This window comes from Gallinula chloropus (assembly GCF_964237585.1).
Source record: "Gallinula chloropus genome assembly, chromosome: 8".
Lineage (NCBI taxonomy): Eukaryota > Metazoa > Chordata > Aves > Gruiformes > Rallidae > Gallinula > Gallinula chloropus.
Genome location: NC_140093.1, coordinates 6,497,631 through 6,522,333, shown reverse-complemented (window position 1 = coordinate 6,522,333; position 24,703 = coordinate 6,497,631). Strand labels below are relative to the sequence as shown.

Below are 24,703 nucleotides of genomic sequence, written 5' to 3'. Positions count from 1 at the left end.
TCAGGGCCTGGCACAGGCTGCCCAGGGAGGGGGCTGAGTCCCTGCTCTTGGGTGTGTTTAACAGGGGGGAGATGAGGTGCTCAGGGATCTGGGTCAGCACAGGACAGGAACGGTTGGACTCCATGAGCTTAAAGGTCGTTTCCAACTCGGTGATTCCGCGTCTCTGTGAGATGAATAATAACACTTCCAGGTAAATACGAAGTAACCACATAAAACTGCCCCTCCGGGCACCCAGCGGCATTCCGGGTGGGCAGAGCCCGGGCAGGATCCCCCGGGGGCCGGATGGCTGCCGCCGCTCCCCGGCTCCCGGCCTGCCTTCCCCTCCCGTCCCCCAGCGGCAGCATCCACCATCTTCCCCCCGCCGAAACTCTGGTTCTCCTGCCCGGCCTGGCCCGCCCCGGTCGGGAGGAGCCTGCGCGGGCGGCGGGTTCCGCCCTTGGAGACGGCGGCGGCGGCGGTGGCGCCGCGGCCCGGCCCGGCTCGGCCCGGCCTAGCCCAGCCCAGCCATGAGGCTGACACGGGCGGCCGTGCTGGCGCGGGCTAAGGCTGCTGCGTTGGACGGTGTCCGCCGCCTCAACTGCTGGTGGGCGCCGGGGGGGGATGGCCCGGCGATGGGCGGGAAGCGGGGCGGGCGGCTGGGCCTGGGACAGCGGGCAGGCCAAGGGTGGGATGGGGAGGGCTGAGAGGAGCCGATGGGCCCGGGGGAACGGGGCTTTGGAGGGACGGGCAAGGCGGGGGGAGCGGGCAGCAGGCGCGGCTGGGTTGGGGGGACGGCTGGCCGGGGGCGGAACAGCGAGGCCCGCGGTTGGCAGTGTCGGAGCGGCCCTTGGTTGATGGGGCAGCCCAGGGCTGCGCGTCCCGGGTGTGGGGCAGCAGGTGGGCGGCCGGGCCGTGCTCCCAGTGACCCCCGTCTCTTCCCGCAGGGGCAGCCGCCTGACAGATGTAAGTACCGCACGGCCCCGCTCCCAGCCAGGAGGAGCCCCACGGTCCCTGGCTGCCACAGTGGAGCCCCAGCCTTTGCCGTGCAGCTGGAGGGAAGCCTTCAGAGTGGGCAGCTGGAGTGGGGAGGGGACGGGGTTGATGTGGCAGTGAGTTGAGCACAGGCCTGGGTTTGGTCTGGTCGGGTGTCAGCGAGCTGCAGAGCTTTTTGGGATTGATTTGCATCTCACTCCCCTCTGAGGCCCCCAGTGAATGGGACGCTGAGTCCTGCCTCATCTGTTTAGGACTTTGGATGACGTGCTGTCTTTCGGGGAGGGATGTCGAGGGTAAGAGGGATCCCCTCCTGTGTGGGGTGGCTGGAAAACTGTCCCAGAGTCCACAGAGTTGCTGGAGCAGAAGAGTGACATGGGGATGGCCGGCATCTGTGCCTCCACTCCCGGGAGGAGAGGGCAGAGGACTTGCTGACGGCACACTGGCTGTGGCAGCAAATCTCTCTGTTGGTCTTAAGCTCAGGTTAAACTGAAGCAAACCCAAATTCCTTGCTCGTTATCTTGGCTTGTTAGTGATTTAAATTGTGTTTATTTCTGTTGTTGGTTTGTTTTTTTGGGAGCGCCAACTTGCTGTTTGTGTCTCTTCCTGCCCAGATATCGATATGCCGGGATTTGCCCAACGTCGAGGTGATCACGTTCAGGTGAATGTCAGGCTGCTGGCCTTGGAGAGGACAGGGGACGGGGGAAATGATGGTGTGGGGCCCTGTCTCAGCCCTTGGTTTCTCACCATCTTTCTGTGACAGTGTGCCTGAGCTGCCTGGCTCCTCCTGTCTGCTTTCTCAAGCAGCAGAGATGCAGAAATGATGATTCTTCTGCTAGCTCTCTGCACTTTTCCCTTTGCTACTTGAGAAACTAATCCTGGTTTTGAGAGGTGCTAAAACCTATTAGGAGCGCTGCTCCCTAAGTCCTATTCCATAATTTAGATCTTTTAAGGAATCTTTTCGGCCTCTGTATGGGGCAGAATGCTTGTCGAAATGCCTTCAGGGATCTCATGAAGCTTTTCATCTCCCAAAGCCTCCTCCCAGCACACCCATCCTTCACCTGTCCTGGGGATCCCATGGAGCCAGTGCTGTGAGGCTGAGCTTTATAGCTTGGCAATCTTAACACCGGTTCATCAGTGAGTCTGAGGGACTGCTGCAGAAAAGGATGAGGGGTGATTTGGGGAAGTGAAGGCTGTTTGTCAGTTTCAGCAGAGAGGAGAGCCTATTTTTTTCAATTCTTGCCGTTGTTTAGAAAGATGAAGCTCTATCTTTTTGTTCTGCACAAAGCCAGAGGCCCCTGAACATCCCGTGTGCTGTTGCTGGGGTGAGGGCAAGGGGGGCTGGAAAGCCCTGTGCTGCAGGGGCTCAGTGTTCCCACCTGAAGGGTGCAGCGAGGGAGGGATGGGCACGCTGGTCTCTGATCCTCCAGTCTCTCTTCAGCGTAAACGGCATCTCGGACCTCGAGCCGCTCAACCAGTGCCAGAACCTGAGCGAACTCTATCTGAGGAAGAACAACATCACAAGCCTGAACGAGCTTTTCTACCTCAAACACCTGCCCCGGCTGCGGGTCCTGTGGCTCTCCGAAAATCCCTGCTGCGGGTCGGACCCCCACCGCTACCGGATGACGGTGCTGCGCAACCTGCCCAGCCTACAGAAGCTTGATAACCAGGGTGGGTGTCTGCAGGTAAAGGGACTGCCCTGAGCCCTGGGCAGGGTGGGCTGGAAACCAAGTGATGGGTTCGTTCCTCTCGTTAGAGGGGTCCTTGGACTCCTCCTTGACGTGGTAGGTGGGTTGAGCATCCCCTCTGCGAAATCCACCATTCCCAAGCTGTTCTCTCCCTTCCCTGCAGTACCAGAGTTAATGATAGCGGGACTGAGAGCACCTCATTATAGCTGAGACTGTACTGCTAATTAGTGGGTTTTTTAGAGCTCCTTCCATTGCTCTGGCAAAACAAAGGTTCTGTAATTGGATCTGTTGTCATTTAAAAAAAAAAAAAAACAAACCAACCCCCAAGAAGCTTTTCTGCCTGGTAGCAGTGATTTGGTGGCTTTTGGAGGTTCTCCAGAGACAAGCAGTGGCAAAGCCTGTTTGTGTCCCTCCTGCCACCTTTCCTACTTTGAGAGACTGGCCATGGCCGTAGCGTTCTCCTGCCCTGCTTTCCCTGTAGGAAGAGGGTGAAAGCAAAAGGCCAGCACAGAAGCCAGTGGTGGGACCAAAGCTCCACAGCAGCAGCACATGCCCCTGTACAGCTGCTGGCTTCCTGGGCTGCTGGGGTTCATTGCAGCAGGATTTTGGTTTGGTTTTTGCAGTTGTGACAGAGGAAGAACTGTCCCAGGCCTTGGTTGATGGTGAAGAGATCACGGCCCCACCAGCCAGGAGGAGCGTGGAGAACGGCTGCCGTGAGTCCGCTGGATCCAGCGCTGCCGAATCCGCAACAGAGACAGCGAGTGAGCTGCTGAGCTTCAGTCTGGAGGAGACAAAGTGAGGGCTTGTGTGAGAGCTGGTAGAATTTCTGGGCTGAGCTTGCGTGTAGCATGGCAGGACCTTGCCAGCCAACCCTGATAGGCCCTGGGCCAGGCCTGCAGCCCTGCACATTGTTCCAGTTAAACTCTGGTGGAGCTGTGCTGGTTTAATGCCACTTGCGGGTCTGGTTCTGGAACTGCAAAACAGGCTCTTCCCCAGGGGGGTGCTGCCTCTCAAGGTGTCAGCTGCATGTGCAGACAGAGCTGGATCCTCCTGGAAGCACAAGAGCTCCGACCCCTCCCCGCTCAGCTCTGCTCGTGCCACACGTGTGTCGGCGCTGCGGCACACGCGTGTCCGAGCGCAGTGTTCACGCGAGGCCTGCAGACCCAGCCAGCATCAGGAATGGGAATCTGCCAGCCAGGCACCTTGTTGGTGGCAGGCTGCTTTGTGTTTCAGACCTATGGGGCTCCTGCTGCGGGTGGGAGTTCTGCTTGGGGGGTCTGTAGGCAGCAGTGGGGTGTGAACAGACATGTTTCCAATGCTTCTTGTGTGGCTGCCCGTGCTTAGAAAGGGAGGTTCTGTCAGGTGGCCATGATAACATTTGCTCTTCCTCCCCTCCTTTAGCAAAATTCGAGAGGAGCTCGGTATGAAGCCTGTCCCCAGGGATAAATTTTCCTCCTTTTCACCTCGAGAGATGGACTGCAACCGGAAGAAGAGGGTGAGTAGCTTTTAAAGACCAAACTGCTTTTCCTCACGTGCAGCTCGGCCCCACGCTTAAGTAGGATGCAAGGGTCCTCGGATGCATCTGGAGGAGGGCAAGCCAGCTGGGGAAGGGCTGGCAGGCATGTCCTGTGAGGAGTGGCTTGGGACTTTGGGCTTGGCTAGTTGGAGAAAAGGGGGTTAAGGGGTGACCTCATTGCTCTCTGCAGCTTCTTGAAGAGGGGACGTGGGCAGGGAGGTGCCGAGCTCTTCTCCTTGGGATACAGGGGCAGGACATGCAGGAATGGCTCAAAGCTGCACCAGGTGAGGATCGGACTGGACATGGGCTTGTTCAGCCTAGAGAAGAGAAGGCTGTGGGGGGACCTCATTGCAGCCTCCCAGTCCCTGAAGGGAGCAGAGAAACAGGAGGGGAATCAACTTTTTTAAATGGCAGGACAATGGCAGGACAAGGGGGATGGATTAAAGCTAAAGGAGGGAAGGTTTAAATTAGATATTAGGGGGAAGTTCTGTACAGAGAGAGTGGTGAGGGGCTGGAACAGGCTGCCCAGAGAGGGGGTGGGTGCCCCGTCCCTGGGGGTGTTCAAGGCCAGGTTGGATGGGGCCCAGGGCAACCTTGTGTAGCTCCAGGCCTGTGATCCTTGGAGTCCCTTCCAACCCACACCAGTCTGTGATTCTATGAGGAAGCATTTCATTACCTTGAGGGTGGTCAGACACTGCAGCAGGCTTCCTGGAGAGGTGCCCCAAGCCTGGCAGTGTGTAAGAGGCATTCGGACAATGCCCTGAACAACGTGCTGAAGTTTTGGTCAGCCCTGAAGTGGGCAGGTCAGCACTTGGGACTGGGTGGCCATCACAGGTCCCCTCCAACTGAGAATTAGCCTAGTTCGGTCTGTCTGTAAGACATCACGCTCTGTAAAGAATTCCCGATGGAGTCTGTCCTCTCAATCCTTCCAGCCTGTCCCTCCTCTGGGGTTGTGCAAGGAACACATGGTAGCTGGGCAGTGGCTGAAATGCAGCCACCAGACTGTTGGCCTGACAGAAAGGACACTGCTGAACGGAAAGCGTAGGTGATCCCTCAGACCCCTCCCAGGTGTGGCCTCCAGTGAACCTCCCGGGGCTTGGCCTTTCCGGTGGGAATTGCTGGGCCTGGTGCCATCACTTCAGTGGGCACAGGAAGGCTCCGGTGACATCTAGACCACGTTCTGCCTTGAGCTGGTATTGGTTGGCTGCGGTGTCTCCCTTGTTCGTGTTGTAAGTGTATCTGAGCTTTGCAGTGGCAGGAGTCCTGCCACAGGCTCTGGCCTTCAGGAAGAGATTAAAGAAGGGGAAGTAGCAACAGATTGCAGCTGGGGAGGTTCAGGTTGGCTGTTAGGAAAGGGATTTTCCCTAGAAGGAGAGTTATTCAGACAGGCTGCAGAATCTCTCCCTGGCTTTTTTCAGGACGTGGTTTGACAGGTCTGGTGTTGGCAGTAGCCCTGCATCATGGGGAGCTGGGGCTGGTGACCTTCAGGGGTTCCTTCCAGCTTGTGCCTTCATGATTCTACCAGCTCTTCTTACTTCTCAGATCAGAGGGTCCCCGTCCTTTCCCATCCTTTCCTGTCCTTTCCCATACTTTCCCATCCTACACTCAGTCAGGCTGGAGAGCGGGCAGCAGCTTTTGCATGGCCTTTCCTTATAGAAGCTGCTCCCGAGGGTGGCCAGGAGCCAGAGGCGTGTGGGTAGTCCGTGGGGACTGGGCAGACTGGTTTGTGCTGCATTCCAGTTATTCCATGCTTGCCCTGAGGGCTTGGTCGATGTGTCCCTGTGGCTGCAGGTGGCTGTTGGGAACTGCTGGCGTTCCTAGAAAGAGCAGCCCTTGGAAAATCCAGTGTCCTTTTCCATGCCTGTATAAAGTGGTGTCTTGTCTTGCCCCCCACAGAACAATGTCCTGAATGCCATCCTGCTTCTCATGAAGGAACTGGACACTGAGGGGCTGGAGATCGTCCAGCAGACGGTGGGGAGGAGGCTGCAGGCCTGTCGGAAGAAGGAGCTGCAGGAGGAGTGACTCTGCCTGTTACAAACCTCCCTGGAGCCCCAGCCAGCGCCAGACCCGCAGCGCTGTTCTGCCCACACGTGCCTGGCTGCAGCCAAAGCCCTGGCATTTCCTGCTGCGCTTTCCCTGTGGAAAGGCTGGGATGGGGGGCTGCTGGCCGCCCCCCTACCTCCTGACGTTTCCCCCCTGGCTGCACACATCACACTGGGGCTGGCAGTGCCCGACTTGGCTCTCTGGAGCTTTTCCTGCTTGCGTAGCAGGCTCCCTTAACACTTGGTACCTCCTGTCACTGGGGCTGTTTGATGGGAGCTGCTGGGGGAAATTGGCAAAGCAGATGCCAGCAGCCCTGCAGTGAGAGGTGCTGCTGTGCAGCACGATCTGAAGGGGGTGACAGAGCCTCCTGGAAGGTCACTGCTTGTCACCGACTCCGGGTCAGCCCCTGTGTGTCTGAAGGCAGCTTCTCTCACAGAGACTTGGTTCCGTGAAGGCTGTCGGGGAAGCGCTGCCTGGGATGCTCACTGGGAGCTGTGCTGTGGGGATTGTGAAGGTGCCCATCAAAGTCTTAATTTGCCTTCAACTCCTGACGACTTCCTGTGCTCAGCGCATGCAGCATCTGACTGGCCCCAAGAGAAGCTGGGTGCAGCCTAGGTGAAATGGAGAGGCCTCTGTCCCAGATCCAGGGCACTCAGCTGCCCTCTCACCCTGACGTGCCCCTGCAGGCATTACAGCAGCTTAAGGAAGCTCAAGGTCAGAGTGAGAAGCTCCTGATTTGCAGTTACGAGAGCACAGGCTGAGCGTCACCGCCCAGCTCACATGGGCATCTCGGGTGGGGCTTCTCTTTAACCAAAAAAGCTGCATTTCCCCAGGTTTTATTGAGCCATTAAATGACAAACTACACCGTTACGTACCAAATAAAACCAATTATCCCTCCGGGCTGTGTCAGCGGTGGCTGGGGTCCAGCGAACGTAGCGAGAACAACTGACTCGGGGCATTGCTCCATTACGTCTGGTTCAGGGCTCGCTTTGTTAGCCCTGTGGAGCAGGAGGGGGGCTGTGGGCCCCTGCGCCCTCCCGCTTCACTGGCCGTGTCAAATGGCTGCCTGATACTGTGCAGAGCTGCTGCCGGCCGCTTTTCCAAAGGCACCGGGCTCTTTGGGAATGTTCTTGCAGCCACGAGTCCAGGCTGAGCGCATGGAGCGGGAGAGGTGCTGGGGAAAGTTTGCTTGCTTTTAAGAGGTGCAGAGCCTGCCTGGGCAGGCCAGCAGCCCCTGTGATGGAGGACATGAGCCCTCCAGACCCTGGTGCCATGCTGGGCAGGGCGGTCTTTCCATGTCATCGCTCTCCTTGTTTGTACAGGTGGCTGAGCCCCAGGAAGGAATGCTCAGGGCTGGGGACAGTCATGTCCCCAAGCCTGTTTACATGCCCTGGGGATGCAGTTTGACCCTCAGCGCCTGGGGGAAGATTGTTGTTGATTTTAACTCCTCAGCTGATCTTGTTCTTGCCTTCTGTGCTGAAGCCAGCTGCATTTGAGCAGCCAGCGGGATGCAGAACGTACCAGACCTCCCCTGACAGCCAGGGCTCGAGAGACTTGCCCCTCATCTTGCTCTTGTCTTCCCCTTGCGCTGAGGGCAAGTCCTCTCCCAGGCTGTCTCAGCAGCCTGCTCCCTGGCAGAAGTCACTCACATCCACGTTTGGGGAGAGGGGAGCTGCCATTTGGGGTGTGCTAGGATCCCCCCCTCCCACCCCAGGGCATTGCTGGGTGGAGAGGGATTAAAGCAAGCATCATTATTGAGCATTGGGCTAGGTGTTGGTGGTGAAGGGGGTTGATGAAGCCATCAATCACCGTGGCCTGGGGCTGCTCTGGCACAGTTCCTCCCCTCTCTGCTGGAGAAGTTGGCCTGTTAATTCTGACAGGACCACAGGACTGTCCCCAGGCAGAGCTGGGAGCACGCTGCCTACGTGCCGGGCTTGTCATACTTGGCCGGTCCCGGCACTCCCACTGCCAGGCAGGCTGCCTGTGGTGCTCCAGGCTGCTCCTCAGGGGGTGTCTGTCACCCCCCCCCAGGGAAGCCGGGGCTGGGCTGGATGTGCCAGGGACCCTGGTGGCTCAGTCACCAACTCCCCTCCTGCTCATTGTGGCCCCCATGGGCTGGTTGCCCCCCATGGGATGCAGGGGCTGTGCCTGTCACCCCCACAGCTCCCTCACAAGAATTTGGCGCTCCAGGCTTGGGTGGTTTTTTTTGGTGGAAATGAGGTGTCAGGACCACAGTGACCCCTCAGTGTCCCTGAGTGTACATTTGGGGACACCCCCTTTCCCATTCACACCCTAAACCTGACTGCTGGAGGGCCGTGGGGCTGTGCTAGCCCTGCCACTGCCCTGCCTGCTGCCGAGAGTGCTGGGTTTGAGGAAAAGTGTGCTGGAGAGGAGCCGAGTGCCTGGGGCCAGCCAGCTGCGCCCAGGCACAGGGCCCCGCCTGGCTACAGCACAACCGCCACACTTCTGGGTGTGACCTGCTGTCACCCTGACCCGCCTCAGCAGAGGATATTGAGCGGTGAGGGCAGACCTTTCCGGGCATGGGGCATGCGGATCCAGCACCGCTTGCTTTCAGAGCGCCTTTGGGGACTCGTGGAGGCTGGCAGTGAGGCAGGGTGGCTGTGGCTGAGGGGATGTCCCACTTGGAGCTCCTCAAAGTGGCAGAGGGGATGGTGAAGGAGCCTGTTTCCCATCCACTGGCGTTGGGAGGAGCGGTCAGCTTTCTGCCTGGGGTCTCCAGAGCAGATGCTCACCCGGGGATAGCAGTGATGCTGCCTCCATCAGCAAAGTCTGGCAGGGAAGATATCATCATCATCATCGTCCTCCAGAGCCTAAAGCAAGGAACGTGGCCAGCTAAGGGCAAAGCACTGAAATCAAAAGGGGATTTGACGCTTCGGAACAGTTCCCTGGAGGGGAGGAGAAAAACCGCCTCTGTGACCCAAAAGAGCGGGATGTGTCCTCTTGCTGGCGATGTCCCGGAGGCTGGAGCCGTTAGCTGACAGCCCCAGGAGGGAGGTAGCCTGGGAAAAAGGGGCTACATGCAACCATCTGGCATTGGTGGAGCGCGGCGGAGCTCAGCCAAGCCCGAGCGCTGCACGCGGGAGCCGGCACGCTTGGCAGCCGCCCTGAGAAACTGCCTTCCACAGACACAGCGCCTTGACAGATCCCTTCTGCGCTTGCTTTGAAGGTGGGAACCAAAACAAGGGAGAAGCAACTTTCCCCTGGGATCACAAAGCCTGCCCGCAGAGGAACGCTGACCTCACACCCGCTGTGGCCTGGCTGTGCAGAGCCTGCCCAAAGTCCCACTCTCCCAGGCTTTTTAGGATGCATAAAGCGCATGAACATCCTGGTCCAGCACTAACCCAACCATTTGGCTTTGCTCATCCCCATCTGAACTCATCCCAGGTCTGCCCCCCCACTCATGATGATGACCTCATCATCCCAGGTCTGAACCCCCCCACCTTTCCCTCCCCCTAGGAATGGGGTGCAATGACCACTCTTCAGCCAGGCAGGTTTGGCTCCAGCAGATTTTATCTCTAGAGGAGGAGAGCAGCACCACGAGCGGTACGGGATTTGGGGGATGGATGTCACAGAGCAACAGTGAGACGACAGGTGCAGCCACCTGGAGCTACAGGGTGATGGTTCGCAGCCAAGCGTCGTGCGAGGTGGCCAGGGAAAGAGGAGCTCGCCAGGACTGGTGCTCTGCGCTCAGCCCTCGAGACACCCCACTGGGCAAACACCACGGGAGGATGGAGCTTCACCGGGGCTCATGGGACAGCCGAGAGCCCCTAGGACCAGCCCCTACCCGCCCTGGGACCGCACCGCATCCTCCTCAGCTCCCCTCCCGCATGCAGGGCAGGTGGCTACAAGCAGCAGTTGGCTCAGGCAGTCAAGGAATCGAGGTACCCATCATTAAATAAGAATAATAAACTATTAAGGGATGATTAAGGGTCTGGACTGTGCAGCAGGGCGCTAGCTAAACACCTCTCTTCTGCATCCACATCGGGACCAGACCCTGGACCAGCAATTTGGGGCAGGATTGTGCTGGTTTTGGGAGCTGGGACCGGGCTCTACCTGCTTTAAGCTGTTGGTGGCAAAGCTACGGGGCTACTGAGAAGAAGAGGTTATGGGGGGGACACCCGGTGCTCCCCAAGCAGCGTGTGGGGATGGAGAGGATGCAGAGGGGAGCTACGGCTTGGGCTGGCAGGACTAGAAGCCCTTCTCGATGCTGAGTGTGCGGCGGGTGACGTGTTCCATCGTCCCCGAGATGTACTCGGTCAGGCTGATCTGGTAGTTGGCGAGCATCTTCAGCATCAGCCGCAGGTTCAGCCACCACTGCTCCTGGGGCAGCCTGTGCCTGCACAGGGCGAGACGCAGCTCTGGAGTGGCCCCGGGGACAACCTGGGGCGTGAGGGGTTTTCCTTCCCCACCCCATGACAAACTGCTGGGGCGTGGAGACGGTCACTTACTCAAAATCAGTGACTTTCTTGAGCTCTGTCACAGGGCTGAAGGCCACCACCTTCTTCCTGAGCCCGATCACGCAGGCGGAGTCTCCCGAATTAGCAAACACACGCCCTGGGAAGGGGATGCTGCCAACCACGGCCACCGAGCCCAGTGGCTGAACCCGGGGAAGCAGGGGCTGCCTGGTGCCACCAGCACCCCCACCCCCCCCGTCCCCCCCCGGGACCCCCAGCCCTCAGCTCACCCTTGCGATAAACCTCCTGCAGCTTCTCTGACATCCACAGCACCGCCTTCACTCCCAGCTTGGTCCCGTAGTTGCGGTCAAAAGGGGTCGGGGCTCCTCCCTGGGGACAGAGAAATGGTGATGTGAAGCCTGCCTGGTGCTTGGGGACAGCAGTGGCACGTGCTGCCTGTGTCCCCTGTACCTGCTGGAGGTGGCCCAGGACATTGATCCTGCAGTCGAAGATGCCTTTGCCTTCAGAGGAGTAGAGGTTGTAGAGGAACTCAGTGGTGTAGTGCTCGTGGCATTTCTCATTGCTGGGGGAGCAGAGGGAAGGGATTGGGGGGCTGCTTCTTCATCTGCCATCCCTGAGGTGTCCCATGAGTGCCCCTTAACAGCTCTTTTCAGCTGGTTTGCTGTCCCAGAGCCCCAGCCCGGCTCCCCTGCAAGACCCTGTGGCTGGCAGCAGAGGCATCCAGCACAGGACTGTCCCCCTAGCCAAGCATGATGTCCCTGGGCAGGGCACCCTGTGCCCATCATGCTGAACCCTGCTGTGCCCAGGGACTGCTCTCTGCCTGCAGCGAGGGCTCAGCTCCAGCCTCGTCCCCCACCAAGGGGGCCGGGTTTTTCAGTGGGCATCCATGGGGGTCCACAGCTCACCGCAGCACCAGCCCTCTCTGGATATCCGTCTTCATCTTGTCCGTCAGGTGCTCCACGTTGGCCTGCAAGAGGAACGCCGGGATGCCAGGGGTGCCCTGAGGCCACTGCAGCCACCCCAGGTCCTTCTGGTCCTCTCCTCCAGACCACTACCATCATCCAGCAGCCTCATGGGACTTGGGGGGAGCCCTCCCCTTCCCCTTCCCCTCTTCTTACGTTCCCCAAAGGGTGCTGCCAGGGAGCAGCTCCTGCCTCGCTCACCTTTAGGTCGTGGATGGTGAAAGGATCTTCGTAAACGTAGGCGGCGTCGGCACCCACGGCGATGCCGGTGACGGTGGACAGGTACCCGCAGTAGCCCCCCATGGTCTCCACGATGAAGACGCGGCGTTTGGTACCCGAGGCCGACTGCTTGATGCGGTCACAGCTCTGTGCCGGGAGAAGGAGGAGTCATCATGCCAGGAAACCCCTCCTTGGCTCTGCCCAGGGTGGGTTGCTGCGGCATTCCCACGTGCTGTGTCATCCCAAAACACCAGGGGCACATCCCTCACCTCCATGGCCGCGTTGACGGCCGTGTCCGAGCCCAGGCTGAAGTCGGTCCCGGGAACGTTGTTGCTGATGGTGGCGGGGATGACGCACATGATGATGCAGAGCTCCTCGTACTGCCCGCGGGCCTCCACCAGCTGCAGCACCCCCTCGTACGCCTGCGAGCAGCCGAGGGATGGGGATGGGGTAATGGTCCCAGGGCTAGATCCACACCCCAATATGGATAGCCTGGGGTGCCTGCACCACACGGGGTGCTGACAGCCCGCCCCAGCCCCTGCCAAAATAGGGCCGGGGGTTTCCCCGCACCTCGAAGCCCCCGATGACCAGCAGCCCCTGGATGTTGAACTTCCGCACATTCTCCACGATCTTTTCCATGCAGGTCTTGGGCAGCGTCCTGCAGCAGGGGAGAGGAGAACAGACCACGGCGTGAGGACAGGGGGGTCCCACGATGTCCAGGGACAGCGGCGTCCCCTCCCCTACACCCCCTCTCCCCATCCCAGGGCTGTGCTTACCGCTTGGTTCCCAGCATGGACCCGCCGCGTCCCAGCCAGCCCGCCACGTCGTGCCAGCCCACCTCGCGGATCTGCAAGCAGCAGCACTCAGTTTTGGGGCCGGGGAGAGCACCCCAACTGCCCCCTCCAAGCCCCAATCAGTTCTCCCCACCAGGAAACCTGCAGCACCCAGGCTCGCTGTGCTCCTCACCTGCCCCTTGGACAAGCCCTCGAAGCCGTCGCTCACCACGTAGACGGTGTGTCCCTGGCAGATCCCGATCCGCACGGCTGACCTGACAGCAGCGTTCATCCCGGCGGCGGGGGCACCCACGTTCAGGATGGCCAGGCTGAAGGGGCTCTGTGGGGATGGCAAAGGGCATGGCGTGTCTGTGCATGTCCCCAGGGCAGGGATGGTGTCCTCTGCCACTGCTCACCCCTCCTCACCTTCTCCTGCGCCGGCTTCTGATGCGCCAGCAGCTTGTAGATGTTCCAGTTGTTCTCGAAGCTCCTGCAAGGACAAGGCCCCATGGGCCTCAGGGGTGTCTGGGGGCTGAACACACCCTCCCAGCTGCAGAAGCCCCCATCCCAGCATGTCCTGTTTGCCCCCCACTTTGGGATGTCTTTCCCCCCATCCCAGTCCTGCTCCTCACCTCCCACGGAGCTGGATGGCCTCCTCAAACCTCTTCTCATCCATGGCCTTCTGCACATCCTTCGTCTTGCGGTAGGGAAAGATGCAGCACCGGGATGTGACGCTTGCAAGGAGGGGAGCAGGAACCCCCTCCCCATCCACTCAGTGGGCTGGCACGCCCCAAATCCCCCTGGTACTCACCACCTGGACGCACTCCATGAGCGGCAGCCGCACGGACTGGTTCCCGGAGAGGCTCACCACGCAGGCGGGGGTGTCCGGCGTGGCCTCCAGCAGCGCCATCACCGCCTCCATCCCCATCTTGCTGCTCTGCAAAAGGGGTACCCACCACCCTGTGACCCCCTCCCCGTGCCAGCCGGGATGCTCCCCTGGGCTTGGGAAGCGCGTGGCTGGTTGCACCTCTGAATCCCAGCCAGAGCCACTGGTGTTATTTAAAAGCTCTGCAGTGAGGGGAGGGGAAACGGGGGCACAGTGCAGCATCTGATCCTCATCCCAGCTGGAAAACCCTGGGCAATGGGCAGGGGGAAGGCAGGAGTGGGCTTCCCTTGCTCCTATCTGCAGGGTGACTCCCCCACACCCCGCACCATCTGCCTCCCCAACCTCCCTCCAGCCTCCAGGACCTACCAGCACGCGGTCAAAGGCTGACGGGGTCCCTCCGCGCTGCACGTGGCCGAGGACGGTGACCCGCGTGTCGAAACCCAAGCGTTGCACCACCAGCTGTGGAGAAGAGACGTTGTCACCCCAGGGTGGGGACACACCGCACGCTGCCGGTGCCGGAGCAGGTGCCGGAGCGGGAGCCGCTTACGTCCTTCACGTAGTTGGAGGAGATGGGTTTGCCGCTGCGGTCGATGGCGCCCTCGGCGATGATGATGATGTTGAGCCGTGACCCTCTGCTGCGCGTCTGGCACAAGGGGAGGGAAACGGCTGCCGTGGCTCAGCCAAAACTCACTGAGCATCCTTCGCCCTGCCACCCCCTCCCGGGGTGGGAAGGGGGTTGGTTTTCAGGTTTTGGGTGGCCAAGCCCCACAGCCAGCGCAGCCTCAGGCACAGGAGGGCTGGATTCGCGCTCGGTTGAGCACTGGGAACTCCCAACAGGAGCTGAGTGCTGGCTGGGGGGCTCAGCCCAGGTCCCTGCGGCGACTCCCTGGGGAGAAAAGGGGGATGGGACCAGGGGAGACTCCCCCCCACCTCACCTCCCCCAGCCTCTCGCACATGAGGTCCTCCCAGCCGTCCTCTGGAGGGGACTCGGGGATGAAGAGCCAGTCAGCGCCCGAGGCCAAGCCGGACACCAGCGCCAGGTACCTGGGGGGATATGGCAGTGGCAGCACCGGCCCCAAAGCGTGGCACCCTGTCCCCCCCGACCCGGGGGGCTTACCCGCAGTGGCGGCCCATCACCTCCAGCACGAAGGTCCGCTGGTGACTGCAAGGACATGGGTGGGAGGAGAAAGATGAAGGGGGGTGCTTTGGGGTGCACCCGGCACCCAGCGCCCGGCCCGCTCACCTCTGCGCCGTGGTGGTGATGGCGTCGATGACCTCCATGATCCGGTGCAGCGCCGAGTCGGTGCCGATGGTCATGTCGGTGCCGCAGAAGTCGTTGTCGATGGAGCCCACCAGCCCCACGATGTTCAGGCGGCAGTTCTCCCGCGCCACCTCCTCGCTGATCTGCCCTGTGGGGGGGATGGCCACGCCACCCGTTACCTGGGGGTGCTCCCATTGTCCCCCCAGCCCCAGTACCGGGTCGGATCCTGCCCAGCAGTGGAGTATCCCAGCCCCTCCTTGAGGGGGTCACAGTGCTGGTGGGGTGAACCTCTGGATTCCCCACAGGAATGTCTGCCACTTCTTTTTGGGAGAAGGGGAATGATCTCACCCACCATCTCGGACCAGCTCGTCCAGCAGCCCACCCCACTCGGAGCGGAAGATGTCGGCGCCCGTCAGGCTGCCGTCGCCGCCGATGACGCAGAGGTTGGTGATGCCGTGTTCCACCAGGTTCCGGGCGGCCCGCAGCCGGCCAGCGCGGGTGGTGAAGGCCTTGCAGCGGGCGCTGCCGATCACCGTCCCACCCTGGAGAGAGGAAGCGTGGGGGACACACACACTCAGAGCTCATCAGGCAGATATGGGGGCATGAGGGTGGGATCTGGGGGGTCCTGCAGCCCCACCGGTGGGCCTCACCAGTTGGATGATGTTGGAGACACTGAGCCAGTTGGCTTGCTTGATGTTGTCTCCCCCCTCCACCAGCCCCTCGTAGCCCTGTGGAGAAGCAAGGAGAGGAGGTGAGGGCTGCCCTGGCACTGGAAGGGGGGTGGTTTCCCCCAAAACCTCTTGTCAGGGAGCAGGGGGTACCCCCACCTCATAGATGAGGAAGACCTTGGCTCCCACGTATATCCCCATGCGGGTGACGGCGCGGACGGCAGCGTTCATCCCTGCGGAAGGTGAGACGTGAAGGGGGAAGGGGGGCGGTCCCCAGGGACCCCATGCAGGGTGGGAGCCCCGTAAGGGACCGGGTGATCCCACGGGTGACCTCCAAGTGTCCTCTCGTGGAGATGGGACCCAGATGGGCAGAGACCGGGGAAACTCAGTGCACAGGTGGGAGCCGCAGGTCAGCAACTGCCCCGGGGCCGGGACTCACCCCGGCTGGGAGGGATCCCAACCGTGGTGGGGAAGTCCCGCGTGGGGCCCGTGACCTTCCACGGAGGGTGCTGCGGGGAAGTGGGGATGGGGGAGAGCCCCGGGGGCGGGGAGGGGGGGACACGCACCGACCCCTCTTTGCCCCGGGGAGAGAACACGGGGCGGGAAGGGCGGGGCGGGTATCCCCGCTCCCCCGCCCCGGCCGCCCAGGGACGACCGTGGGCCCGGTCCCCGGACTCCGGCCCCGCCGCCGCGCCCGCGGCACCGGGCGGACACGGGGACCCAACGGGGCGGGGCCGGGGCCGCCCCCCCCTTTCCTCCCCCTCCTCCTCCTCCTCCTCTTCCTTCTCCTCCTGCCCCGGGGCCCCACCTTGCGCGTCCCCGCCGCTGGTGAGCACGGCGATGGCCATGCCGGCCCCCGCCATCCGCAGCCGCTCCAGCTCCGCCGCCGCCATCGCTGCGCTCCCGGCACCGGCGCCGCCGCCCCGCCCCCGCGGAGCCCCCGCCCCGCGCCCGGCAGGCCCCGCCCCGCCCCGGGCCGCGCCGCCACACGGCGCGGGGTGCCGGGGGGCGCCGGGAGGCACCGCGATACAGCGCGATACACCGCGATACACTGTGATACACCGTGATACGCTGTGATACAGCGTGATACACCGTGATACACCGTGATACGCTGTGACACAGCGGGATACACCGTGCTGTACTGTGCTATGGCGTGATCTGGTGTGCTATGGCGTGATATGCCATGATACACCACGATATGCTGTGATACACCATGCTTTACCGTGCTTTGCCGTAGTATAGTGTGCTAGGGTGTGATACACTGTGATATACCATGCTGTGCCGTGCCGTGCCATGGCATAGTGTGCTATGGCATGCCATGCTGTGCCGTGCCATGATACAGCATGCTATGGCATGATATAGTGTGATATACTGTAATATACCCTGCTGTGCCTTGGCGTGCTGTGCCGTGCGGTGATACAGGATGCTATGGTGTTATATCCCATGATATACCGTGCTGTGCTGTGCCATGCTATACTGTGCCATGGTATAGCATGCTATGGTGTGATCTACTGTGATACACTGTGCTGTGCCGTGCCCTGGCACCCCCATGCCATGCTGGGCTGTGACACAGTGTGCTATGGCATCATATGCTGTGATGCACCATACTGTACCCTGACATACCGTGACACAGTACAGTGTGCTATGGCGTGATATACCATGATATACTGTGCCGTGCCATGCCATGATAGAGCATGCTTGGTGTGGTAAACCATGATACACCATGCTGTACTGTGCCAGAGCGTGCCGTGCTGAGCTGTGAGACAGCATGCTTGGTGTGATATACTGTGCCACACTGCACTGTGCCACGCTATACTGCGTTGCACTGTGCTGTGCTGTGCCACAGCGTGCTATGGCATGATACAGCATGCTGTGACATGCTGTAACATGCTGTGACATGCTGTAACATGCTGTACCATGCTGTACCATGCTGTGCTGCGTTGTACTGTGCGATCCTGTGCCCAGCATGCTGTAACATGCCGTGCTGTGCTGTGATATGCCATGATACAGTGTGCTGTGGCATGATACAGCATGTACCATGCTGTGCCATGATATAACATGCTATGACATAACACAACGTGCTGTACCGTGCCATACCCTGCTATAGCGTGCTGTGCCGTGCTATATGGTGCTATACTGTGCCGTACCACGCTGTGCCATGCCATACTGAGCTGTACCATGCCATACCATGCCATACCCTGCTATAGTGTATGCCATACCATGCCATACTCTGCTATAGCGTGCCATACCATGCTATAGTGTGTGCCATACCATGCCACAGCACGCTATAGCGTGCCATACCATGACTGCTATGGCACACCGTACCCTGCTATACAATCCTATGGCATGCCATAGCACGGTATGTCATGGTATGGCACACCATAGTATGGTATAGCAGGGTATGGCATGCCTGCTATACCATACTATAGCATGCCATGCCATGCCATACCATGCTATAGTGTGCCATACCATGCCATGCCATACCATGCTATGGCATGCCATACTATCCCATACCCTGCTATACCATGCTGTGATGTGCCATACCATACTACAGTGTGCCATACCATGCCATACCGTGCTATGGCATGCCATACCCTGCTATACCATCCTATGGCATGCCACACCATGCCATAGCATGCTGTGCCGTGCCATGCTGTGCCGTGCCGTATGGCGCCCCGCAGGCAGTGTGGTGCTGCAGGCTGTGCCAGTGGGACGAGCTGGGTCTTTTAATAGAAATTGTATCTTATTTTTTTTCTTTTGTCCTGTAATTACTTCAGGTATAATTAAAGCTCAACACACGGAGCAAGCTCAGCCAGGGTTTGCTCACTCAGACACATCCCCACCCCCCCAGCCTGTTACGGGGGGCTGAAGGGATGCTGCATCCTGCCAGGGGTGAGGGTCCCATCACACCGGTGCTTGCTGGGACCACCAGCCCTGGATATCTACCCCAGGCTCTGACAGGTGTAATGTGGTGCTGTGATGCTGTTCCCTTCCATCCCTCCCTTCTCCTCCCTGAGCGGCCCCCACCCGTGTCCCCACTGGCCTCCTGCAGCACCCGAGGGGAGTGGGAACGGATCCCTGCCCATGCAAGGGATGGGGAAACTGAGGCACACACTGTCTCTCCCCACCGGTTGGAGTGATGCTGTATGGTCCTGAAGGCCCCAGGCGGAGCTCAGGGCATCATCCCACACCCCTATCCCTGGACGCTGTGAGGTCGGGAAGTCCCAACACGTCCGGCAGGGAAGGGGTGGCTGGGGCTGAGGAAATGGGAGAGACCTGGCTGGACTCCCGCTCTCCTCCTCCCGCAGCCCCACCTCCCCGGTCCCGCTTAACTGCCTGCCAGGCCAGCTGTGGGGCCACCATTCCGTCCCCATCCCTGTCCCCTCGATGATGCTCCGGTTGCTGCTGCTCTGCGGGGCCCTGGTCTGCGGGGCAGACCCAGCAGGTAAGGCCATGCCAGGGGGGCTGCGGGGTTGGGGAGGCCTGGGGCTGGCAAAGGGGGGACACAAGCACACCCACATCCAGCTTACGAGGAGGGGACGGGGTGGTGAGTGATGTCTGGTGTCTCCCGCAGCCCCGCTCACCTTCACCATGCTGCAGCGGACCCGCGTCTCCAAGGGCAGCTCCGTCTTCTCCGGGAATGCCAGCCTGGATGGGCGGCTCAGCCACCTCCTGGAGGGGCTCAATGTCACGCAGGTGCTGCCGATGGAGCCCCCAGATGCCTGGGCCAGGCGGCAGCAGGACGTGACCGCCTACCTGGATGACTTCGGGCAGCTGGTGAAGCTCTTCAGCAAGGAGAGGCCCATCAACTGTGAGTGGCACCCCGGGGGAGGCACAGGGACATGCAGCTCAGGGAGGGGATGGGTCCCACTGGGGAAGAGGACCCCCCCTGACCCCACACTGTCTGAGCACAGGGATGGGGACATGTACATGTGTAGAACGGCACTGGGACAGAAGGGAGCTGGGAATTTTGCACCCTGGGATAGGGAGATGCTCACCCTCCTGCTGTCCCTTGGGAAAGGGGCTGGGGGTTGCAGCTGGGAGGGAGGGGGGGCGAGGTATAGGTACCCTGCCTGCATCCCACCCACATCCTGCCTGCACCCCACCTGCATCCCCTGCCTGTACCCCACCTCCATCCCACCTGCACCCCCTGCCTGTACCCCGCCTGCATCCTGCCTGTACCCCATCTGCATCCTGCCTGCACCCCACTTGCACCCCCTGCCTGTACCCCACCTGCATCCCACCTGCACCCCCTGCCTGTACCCCACCTGCAACCCTTGCCTGTACCCCACCCACATCCCACCTGCCCCCGTGCCCGTCGTGGCATGCACGGGATGCTGGCAGCGATGCCATTGTGTTCCTGCCTGTGGTATTCTGCAACCTCCCCATATTCCCTCCCACATCCCTGTCCAGGGTGCGTTGTACCTCGGTTACCCCCAAACCAGTTTTGCTCCTGCTCTGTTTCCCTTTGTGGCCCTTGGGGAGCACTTTGTCCCCTCAGCATCTCCAGTGTGAGCCCCACAGTCCCCTCACCTCACACCCCCCCTCCCATCCCTCCGTGGGAGCCCCGAACAGCCGCTCGCTCCGTGCGGAGGTGACACTGTGCTGGGTGCTGATAAGGGAAGGAAAACTCAGCGGGTCGTCTGGGCACTGGAAAAGTCCTGGCTGCGGCCAAACGGAGTGAAAACAAAGCTGTGGGTGGGTGGGGTGGCGGGAGGCTGAGGCCTGGCAAACTCGGTGCACGGGGTTGGTGCTGCTGGCGGTGAGCAGCCTGACACTGTCCCTGCCCCCCCGCCTGCTCTCCCCGCAGACACCCAGGACCTGAGCTGTCACCTGGGCTGCCAGCTCTTCCCCAACGGCACGTCCCACAGCTTCTACGAGGTGACCCTCAACGGGACGGCCTTCCTCACCTTCCACGTCCCCAGCGCCACCTGGGAGCGGCGCTGGCCCGGCAAGCACGAGGTGGCCGCCTTTGCTCAGAGGGAGCTGATGAAGTACTCCAAGACCACCCAGGACCTCCAGTACTTCCTCAACACCACCTGCGTCAGCATCCTGCAGGCTCAGCGCCCCGCCACAGGTCGGTGCCGGGGCTGGAGCTTGGGGAGGGACGTGATGGGGGGGTGACCCCAGTCGTCACCTCCATCCCTCTGGCCTCTTGCAGGAAAGCAGAGCAGCCGGTCACACGCCCCGCTGGTGCTGGGCCTGATCCTGGGGACCTTCGCCTTGCTGGGCATGGCTGTGGGGATCTTCCTGTGCACGGGAGGGAGCTGCTAGCAGGGCCGGCACCGTCCCACGTCACCCCATGGACTCAAGGGAACCAGACCCAGCGTCACCCCGGCACCAAGGCCATGCTCCTGAAGGGGTGCGTCTCCCCAGCGCCGCAGGCTTGGCTCCCGAAGGACACCGGGAGCTTCCCTGCCCGGTCCCAGTTGGGTTGACCCTCCGCTCCCAGCATCCCACCCTGGGGATGGTCCCCACGCCGGGCTGGCACCGTGTGCTGAGATGTAACACCAGCAAATGCTTGGCACGGGTTGGAAAAACGTGGGGAGGAGGGGGAGTGGCAGGGAAAACAGGCTGGAAAGGGTTAAAAGGGCAGCATTGAACCCTATTGCCCCTGTTCTGGGGGAAGAAGCACCCAGGAGGAGGATGTCACACACTGCCTTGGGACAGTCTGTAATAAAACCACCCTTCAGCCCTCTGTTTGCTCCTTTAACCCCTCCAGTGTCACACACATTGGGCTCTGGGTCCATCACGTTGGGGGGGGGGGGGGGGGAGGGTGCCATTGCCAGCGTTGGGTGGGCTCCTGGGCTCCAAGCTGTGTGCTGAGTTTGCGAGGCCTCTGCAGCTCCCACCTGCAGCTTTGGGCTCCTCGGCCAAGCCATTTTCCCAGCGGTGACGCCTTGTTTCTTTCCCTGTTTCCCTGGGGACATGGATGGCTGTGTTCCTGGGCAGACCCACACACCCACCGCTGTGCCCGAAGGATGCTGCCCAGGGGGACGTGGGAGCAGGGGGATGCCAGGGGAGGGGCAGGGCAGCTGTGGGGTGACATGCTGGGAGAGAACCTGCTTTCTGAGGATGCAGAGCTGTGTTACTGCTACGGCACGAGAGCACTCACAGCCTTTATTCCCACTCTGCTACCTAGACCCGAGCTAACAAGGCCTCTTCACCCACACAGGCCCTGGTTGTATCCATAACAAATTTGTGGGTGTGTTCCCCGTTCCCCCAGAGCAACATTTTGGGCTGGACACCCCCTTGTCCCCATAAACCAGAGGAGGGGAGAGCACAGGAGCAGGCGCTTTCCTGGGTTAACATCTGGCTCATTCCTTACTAAATCCCCTTCCCTGAGGCCCGCAGTGAGAAAGGGGGATGGGGAGGGGTAAGAGATGGGACAGAGACCCGGGGCACAAAGGGAAGGGGACGTGGGGGTTGTCTGTGCAGAGGGATGGGGTCTCCAAAGACCACATCTCATCGCCCTGGCTGCTGGCCCCCTCCCCACCCTTAGCAGCCCCCGCCCCCACCAGGGTCCCAGGGCAGGGGCCGGGGCGCTCCCCACCCTTCAGCGGGCTCCTTTGAGAGAGGGAAATGGCAGCCAAGAGGTCAGAGGATCCAAAACAACAAGGCCGAGGCACAGGGACGTCATCGCTGGGTCGGCCTCTGAAGAAGTGCCCTTGGCCAGAGCTCTGCCGCGAGCCGAGCGCTGCGTCCCGGCCGCCGGCACCGGGGGACACAAGGCTGATGCTGAAGGTCAAGGGTAGTGGGGTTCTCTCCCCTCCCCCACCTCAAAATGCTTGCAGCCCATTTCCAGCAGGGTGTTCATGGCTCCTCTTTGGGGGCAGATGTCCCACGGGTGGCAGCGATGCTCAATCCGGGGCTGCAGCTCCTTGCAGAGGTTGGGTGAGCAGCGTGTGGATCCAGGGGGAGGTCCATGCCCCAGGCAGAGTGTGGATTTCAGTGGGGGGAGATCCGTGCCCCTGGTGCACAGTGCCCTTGGACGTGGGCTGGCAGCAGGGACAGCGCCCAACAGAGACCCGGGCTGGAGAAACAGGAGACCTGGGCTTGTTTTGCTCTCTGCTTCTGAGACTCATCCTCTTTTGGACAGATGAAGAGCTCTCCACTTGAAACAGCTCTGGAAAGGCCTTTGCCCTGCCCCCCCCCGGCCTCCCCAGCGCTTCGGTCGCAGCAGGGGAGCGCTCTGGGAAGGCGCCAGCTTTGCTGACAGCTGCACCTCTCCAGCAGCGATCACAAGGGGTTGGGGCAGCGCCCAGCAGCGGGGACCCCCCGAAACCACAAGGTTCCAAGGGAAAAGCCTCACCCCAAGCTGTGCCAGGGGGCAGCACACCCAAAACTGTACCCCTCACCAGCCGTGACCAGCCAAGAGCCCAGCATTACAGCAGGAGCATCCACCCCCCACCCCAGCACAGCCCCAAAACGTCTCTTCCTCACCCCAAAACTCTCATCACGGGGTCACCAGTGCTTGTCCCGGAGCAGCATGAAGGGGACACGCAGCCACCCAGGCTGCCCCTTACCCCTGGTCTGACCCACACAGAGTTGGTACCCACATCTGCAGCCCATCTCCTCCCCTCCTCCCCCCCAAATTCAGCTGCTCTTCCGCCCTGCATCACAGCTCGGGCTGGTGGCCAGCGCTCACCCAAGGATTTATTTATTTTATTCCTCTCTGCAAGAGGGTGAAGCAACCCCACCCACGCAGACCTTTGGAGGCTTTAACCCCCCCCGTTTCCCCCCAGCATCTCCCCCAAGAACAAACCAGCCCAGGCACCCACGGCAATGGCTGCTTTTCCATCCATGGATTCCGCCAGCGCCGGTTTGGATAAGGGCTGAGATAAGACTCCCAGCCTTGAACGTTATTCCAGTAAGACTACTCCAGCGTGCCAGGAGCCGGCTTTCTCCCGCGCCCACGGGTGCTTCGGATGGGATGGGCAAGTTCCCATCCTGCCTCACAGGGACACGCTGTCCCCTCACTGCTTTTTGGGCATCAGATCCCCTCATCAAGGCCAGTGGTGCCGAGCTGTGGCCTTCAGGAGGCTCCAGTTGCTCACACGGCGTCGTTGGCTTCGTGCCCCAGCCAGCAGCCGAGGTGCCCTGCCCAAGGGGCAAAGGTCTGGCCCTCTCTGGGAGCTGTCTGAACAGTGGGTGTCGGGCTCCTGTGCCAGCCAGGGTGGGGGAGAGGGGTGGAGGGCAGAGCTGGGGTAACAAAAATAAACACGAGGCTCAGCGCTTATCAAGGAAACAGGCAGCACCAGATTGATGTCTGGCAGGAAAAGGGGATTATGGTGGCTCATCAGCCCTGGTGTCCTCACTGCTTTCCTGGGCTCCGTCATCCCTCCCTGCCCCGGAGGTCACAGCGCCGCAGCCCCAGGTCTGCGCCTCCGGCACTGCTGGGCTATCCCTGCGGACACGGGGCTGTGGGAGGTGTGCAGGCGGCCCTCCCTGAGCAAGGGATGCTTACCTTTCATTTTGGGGGCAGTGAGGTTTTGGGGGGGTGGAAGCTGTTGGGTATCTGCTTCCTAGTGGCTTCCAGGACTCTTTCAGAGCAGAGGAAGGGGCTGTGTTGGCACACCCCTCGCCGCAGGGTGCTCAGGAGCCACCGCTGCCCTCTTCCCTTTCCTCTCACCTCCCAGGTCAGTGTGCCTGGCTGAGCCAGAGGAAACAGAGGAGAAAGCTGGCTCCCAGCCAACACCAGTCAGGGCTACATGGCAGCGGGGATGGATGAAGGGACACCCATGGCCACCACCCCTCCCACCCTGCCCCAGGGGACCCCCTGAGCCATCCCTGCCTTGTTCCATGACCCGAGAGAGGCCATGACCTAGAAACCACGTTAAACATTCCAGTGAGGAATCATCTCTTCACCTTCCTGCCAGAGGCAGAGCTGGAGCATCCGGAAACGCTGCAAACCCAGGGGAGGGTCTTCGGGGCAGTTCCCACCCAGCACCGGCCGCTTCTCCCCTCCCAGGAACAGGGATGGTTGAGAGGCAAAGCTGGTGGCTGGGGGTGGTGTGAGCCCCTGCCCAGCACAGGGATGCTCTGCACAGGCCTGCTCAGCATCCCAATCCCAGTGCAGCCAGGCAAGGACCCGGCCCTGGCTGGTTTTGTTTGAACAAGGACTTTGAGAAACACATCCAAGGACAGGCGTGGCGCAGAGCCTGTGTTTGAGCCATCACCGGCCTGTGACTTGCACCAGCGCTCAGGGCAAAAGGGGACCAGGAATCCCTTTTGGGTTTAATTATTTAATCCCATCTGGGAACGGCAGCGTCTTGTGGAAAG

At 61.0% G+C, this 24,703-nt stretch overlaps 3 protein-coding genes across 4 annotated transcripts; 2 read left to right on the top strand and 1 right to left on the bottom strand.

The window, feature by feature from the left end:
• Positions 1–446: 446 nt before the first annotated feature.
• Positions 447–6,478, top strand: CFAP410 (cilia and flagella associated protein 410). The gene is made up of 7 exons (XM_084267633.1): positions 447–583; positions 924–942; positions 1,584–1,630; positions 2,411–2,640; positions 3,281–3,452; positions 4,059–4,152; positions 6,070–6,478. Exons 1-7 carry the CDS (start codon positions 507–509, stop codon positions 6,193–6,195), a joined length of 765 nt encoding a protein of 254 aa, XP_084123759.1. The 5' UTR covers positions 447–506; the 3' UTR covers positions 6,196–6,478.
• A 3,257-nt stretch (positions 6,479–9,735) lies between these two features.
• Positions 9,736–15,652, bottom strand: PFKL (phosphofructokinase, liver type; the record flags this gene model as incomplete). Of its 2 annotated transcripts, XM_084267699.1 has the most annotated exons (21): positions 9,736–10,573; positions 10,686–10,791; positions 10,922–11,021; positions 11,103–11,214; positions 11,558–11,619; positions 11,816–11,980; positions 12,103–12,255; positions 12,404–12,491; positions 12,610–12,680; positions 12,800–12,946; positions 13,033–13,096; positions 13,239–13,303; positions 13,418–13,543; positions 13,859–13,951; positions 14,040–14,135; positions 14,428–14,536; positions 14,610–14,654; positions 14,736–14,901; positions 15,106–15,295; positions 15,404–15,481; positions 15,581–15,652. In XM_084267699.1, 21 exons carry the CDS (start codon positions 15,650–15,652, stop codon positions 10,426–10,428), a joined length of 2,256 nt encoding a protein of 751 aa, XP_084123825.1. In that variant the 3' UTR covers positions 9,736–10,425. The 2 variants fall into 2 exon arrangements, with proteins under 2 accessions (XP_084123825.1, XP_084123824.1); XM_084267698.1 differs by having other exon boundaries at positions 10,922–11,214.
• Positions 15,653–18,811: 3,159 nt separating this feature from the next.
• On the top strand, positions 18,812–21,119 carry PROCR (protein C receptor; the record flags this gene model as incomplete). Its single annotated transcript, XM_084267639.1, has 4 exons — positions 18,812–18,866; positions 18,996–19,232; positions 20,232–20,498; positions 20,583–21,119. 4 exons carry the CDS (start codon positions 18,812–18,814, stop codon positions 20,693–20,695), a joined length of 672 nt encoding a protein of 223 aa, XP_084123765.1. The 3' UTR covers positions 20,696–21,119.
• Between the last annotated feature and the right edge of the window lie 3,584 nt (positions 21,120–24,703).